This window comes from Arachis duranensis, chromosome 3, assembly GCF_000817695.3.
Source record: "Arachis duranensis cultivar V14167 chromosome 3, aradu.V14167.gnm2.J7QH, whole genome shotgun sequence".
Classification (NCBI taxonomy): domain Eukaryota; kingdom Viridiplantae; phylum Streptophyta; class Magnoliopsida; order Fabales; family Fabaceae; genus Arachis; species Arachis duranensis.
The window spans coordinates 9,536,149-9,540,670 of NC_029774.3; the positions used below are offsets into that span (position 1 = coordinate 9,536,149).

Here is a 4,522-nt window from a genome sequence, read left to right on the forward strand (position 1 = left end):
TCACCGACTCTATCATCTAGGTCGGCAAGAAACACCCCTGATGCTCTTTAGATTTTTTCCTCAAGAAGAGACTGGTGTTGTCGCAAACGACTGCCGTTTCCAAATCTCCTTTTATGGATCCTACAGATCCGTCATCAGTGACAAACTTCATTACCAGCAACTTCGTACTGATCACTGCCCCGAGATTGTTAATGTTTTTCCTCTCTAGGATGATGTTGTAGGCTGTAGAGTCTCGTAGAATTACGAACTCAGCCATTATCGATCTTCGCCCCTTTCCTTGTCCTATGGAGACCGGTAGGGAGATTATCCCGTCCGGCTTGATGAAGTGGTCGTCTAATCCTACAACATCGTGCTGGTGAGTCGTTAGGTCAGCATCCCATAAACATAAGGCATCGAACACGTTGCGGAACATAATATTCGAGTATGCCCCATATCCACAAGGATCCGTTTAACGAAGCCAGTTCCAACCCTGGCCGTGATGACCATAGGGGGCTTTCCGGGACCTCGTCGAACCATTGGTCTTCCAGATCGAAAGAGATGGATGGAAGTCTTTTGGAGCTTCGCGCAGATGAGAAGGAGACCACTAGGACTTTGGCATCTTTCTTATGCGCCGATCTCGACCTTGGAGCCGTGTTTCTTGCGGTTATTACATTCACCATGGTAAAGCCGTGGTCGTTGTCCTCCGGTTCCTATCGTCGCTTCACCGTCCGGGTCTTGTCTTCCCCATCGTGGTCGCGATTTCCTCTCCTCGGCTCCCTGATAAGGTGGGAGAATTCGGCTAGTTTTCCGTCCCTGATTGCTTGTTCCAGTGCATCCTTCAGGTCGAAGTAGTCCTGTATCTTGTGTCCATAGCCCTTATGGTAATCACAGTAGAGGCTCTTGTTCCCCCCGGTTCGGTCCTTCAGAGGTCGGGGCTTCGACAAGAATCCCTTCTCGGCTATCTGCTGGTAAATTTCTATGATGGGGAGGGTGAGGGGAGTGTAATTGGTGAATTTTCCGACGCGAGAAAACGGTCTGGGTGTCTTGCTCGGACCGCCGTCTCTGGCGTGTTCCTTCTGCCTTTCTCCATTACCGTGCTGCCTGGGTTGATTGTAAGAGGGCTGCCGCTTGTTGGCAGCCACAACTTGACTGACTTCCTCATCGTTAATATATTCCCTAGCTACAGTTTGGATCTCTTGCATCGTCCAGACCGGCTTCGTGGTGATGTGCTTTCTGAAGTCCTCGTTAAAGAGCCCGTTTGTCAGACAGAGACTAGCTACCGAATCAGTTAACCCCTCGATCTCCAAGCACTCATCGTTGAACCGGTCTAGATATTTCCTGGTCAGCTCGCCGGTCCTCTGAGTCACGCCGAGCAGATTGATCGGGTGCTTTGCCTTCGCGATTCTGGTGGTGAATTGGGCTAGGAAGGCGCGGCTAATATCCGAGAAGCCGGCCACCAAGCCCTGCGGGAGGCTGTTGAACCACCGTATCGCAGGCCCTGCCAGGGTGACTGGGAAGGCACGGCACCTTACTTCGTCTCCTACTCCCTCCAGGTTCATCCTGGCCTCAAAGGCCGTGAGGTGCTCCTGCGCGTCTTGGGTTCCGTCATACCTCATGTCCGTTGGTTTGTCAAAGTGATTTGGAAATCGGACCTCGAGAATGGAACGATGAAATGGGATGGTGCCCATTATCACGGGTCGCCATGTTCTTCTATATCTCTCTTTGTCGTTTTTGCGATCTCGCCTTCTGGTGCGCGTCCCATTACCTCGGGCATAGATGATTGTGTCATGTCGTCTTCTTGGGTGTTCCTGCTCTTCCTGGCTACTTTCCGATTCTGATCTTGAGGTGGGAGTGCGCCAGGAGCGACTTCGGTGGGAGGTTCTTCCTCGACTTTCAGGAGACTGGAGTAGTCGGGGTCGGAAGTTTGTTGACAATGCTCCTGATCCGTTAGTTGATGCTCCAGGTTCTGCACCCTATGGCGCAGTTCCTGCATTATCCTAGTGCTGTCGCTACCAGTTCCCCCAAAGGGGCGTCTTTCTTGGGCTCTCAACTGTGGCTCGGTACGTCGCAGGGGAGACCGCAACTGCTCGCGGGGAGAGGCGACGGAGGCTGCCCCCTCAAGGCCCGCCACGCGGCCATGGTCCCCTGGACCTTGCACGATATCCATTTAGGAGGTCCCCATAGACAGCGCCAATGTTCGGTGTGGCGGGGACCGGATGGTTCGGGAGAATCTTCGGATTGATAGGTGGGACGTGGCCTAGAACCAGGTCGCGAGAGTGAAGCTGGGGTAGCCGACGTTCCGAGCTCTCGATGTGAGGGGGTGTCACCTGCAAAGACACTCCGACCTCTAGTCAGTTTAGTGTGCAGGCGAAAAAGGGATAAAGTGGTAGGTGTCGTACCTTGGAGGAGGAGTAGGACCCTCTCCATATATACTGTGTCAGAAGTGGGTCCCACGAGGATAGAACCCACCTTCCTCGAAACTTCCTTATACAGCTGTAGCGGCGAGCTGTCATGGACACGTGTCCGAATCAGCAAATGAACGCCTCGCACCCAACCGTTCGAGTTGGGTGGTTAGTGGGTCGGGTCGGATCGGCCCATGTACCCTTTGGACCGGACCGTAACAATATTTTTTTCTTTTAAAATATTATTTTTTTAATATTATTTAGTTGTAATAATATTAAAAATAAATGTTGTTATGATTCATAAAAAATCAGAAAATTGATGGTCATTTTTAATTATCAAATATTAATAATATTCATACATATATTTATAAAAAAAATCATAAACAAAAGTAACTATTTAAAAAATAATTATATAAAATCAGGTTAATAAATTTTGATTGCATCTTTTTATTATTTATAGTCTAATTTATGTATAATTATTGATTGTATAATTATTAAATTTTGAATTAATTTTTATTATTTTAAATTATCATTTATCATCAACTGTGCAAAATTTAAATCAATTTTAATCTGAAATTAAACAAAATTTTAAACTTTTTAATCAATTAAATTTAATACATATCATTACTCAATTGAATTATAAAGTTATGATTAAACACAATTATTACTTATATTAAAACTGTATACTTTTTTTATAATTCTTTTATGTTGAATAATAATATTGAATCATATATAAATTGCCAAATGAATATATTGTACAATATTGTTTACAAAGTAATTTTTAAGTTTAACATTAACTTACATATTATTTAATCTATTCTTAAATAATATAACATTTTATATATAGTATAATTAATTTAGCTGTAACAATTGGTCTTAATCTAGCTCCAATTTTAAACTAAGCTAAACATATTTTTCCAATATCAAGACAAATAAGCAAATTGTGAGAGACTAAGGAGCTATTGGTTTAGGTGTATCAAGAGAATAATCAACAAGCTCCCGAAGGATAGTTTGACAGTTGGGAGACTGAGATACACACAAAGTGAAGGTTTGACTTGCAATCCAGAATCTAAGAAACTCATGATAGTGTGTTTGGAAAGAATTTAGTTTTATGTTACTTGTATACTACTACTCCATTATACAATGCAAAAATACAAGTGTTAACTTCGATATACATCATCTCAATATTCATACAATGTCTATAAATAATGTGTTAAAATGATATTTCTTCATTGAAGTCAACTTCATTACTTAAATTCCTCATCTTTCCACAAGCAATCTTTTCTGGATTACATCAGGAAGCAGGAAGATTAGTGTCTCTGTGGGATCCTCTTCTAGTGTGAAAAAATTTTCTTTTTTATCTTCTGCAGGATATCCTAGTATAGCTGGACTAATTTCTCATGACCATGACACTTGTAACAGCATGTTAAGGTAATATAAATCAAACATTATTTTAACAAGTCTAGAGTATTCACGATATTAAAAGATGAGTTACAAACTTTAACTTAATCAAAATAAGAATCTGGAACCTTAAAGAAAATTAAAATTGAATAGGAATTGACAGTAAACAATCTTGTAAACCGTGTATATTTGTTATAAGTTGCTTTATATATTTAGGAATCTAAACCGCAAATTATAGCTATAAATTGATGGTACTTCTGTGCTTTTTGATATGAGTTCCATGAATGAAAAATTCTTTGTATCAAAAAGATCTCCTCTATTTTCTTATGAATATGGTGTTTGGAAAAAAATATAATAGTGTCATTTATATGAGTAAATGATCTTGCTGCTAATTAATTGTGGATTCGAGACATAAAAGAGGAGCAGTATAAGAAACGTAGAAATTAGAGTGTTCCTGCAGTATAAATTAAAAGGAGACAAACTCAAGAAACAAAAAGATACAAATTAAATCCTTGGTATAAGTAGTTCTCCATGAACAAAACCAAATTACTTCCCCACCACCAACTCTAGAAAGCGAAGATACCCTCAAGACACCAAGGATTTTAAGACGAGCTAATAATAATAATAATAATAAAACGCTTATAGCTCCACCTTAGACAACTATTATATTTCCCTTTTCCATTGGTTTTGTTATCATTCTTTCCAAGTTTCTTGAAGCTTATACATACTCCTTTTCCTTA

General features: G+C 41.3%; 1 protein-coding gene across 1 annotated transcript; it reads right to left on the minus strand.

Moving 5' to 3' along the window:
- Positions 1 to 689: 689 nt before the first annotated feature.
- On the minus strand, positions 690 to 1,667 carry LOC107477504 (uncharacterized). Its single transcript, XM_016097541.1, has one exon. The coding sequence runs from the start codon at positions 1,665 to 1,667 to the stop codon at positions 690 to 692; it is 978 nt and encodes a 325-aa protein (XP_015953027.1).
- Positions 1,668 to 4,522: the final 2,855 nt, after the last annotated feature.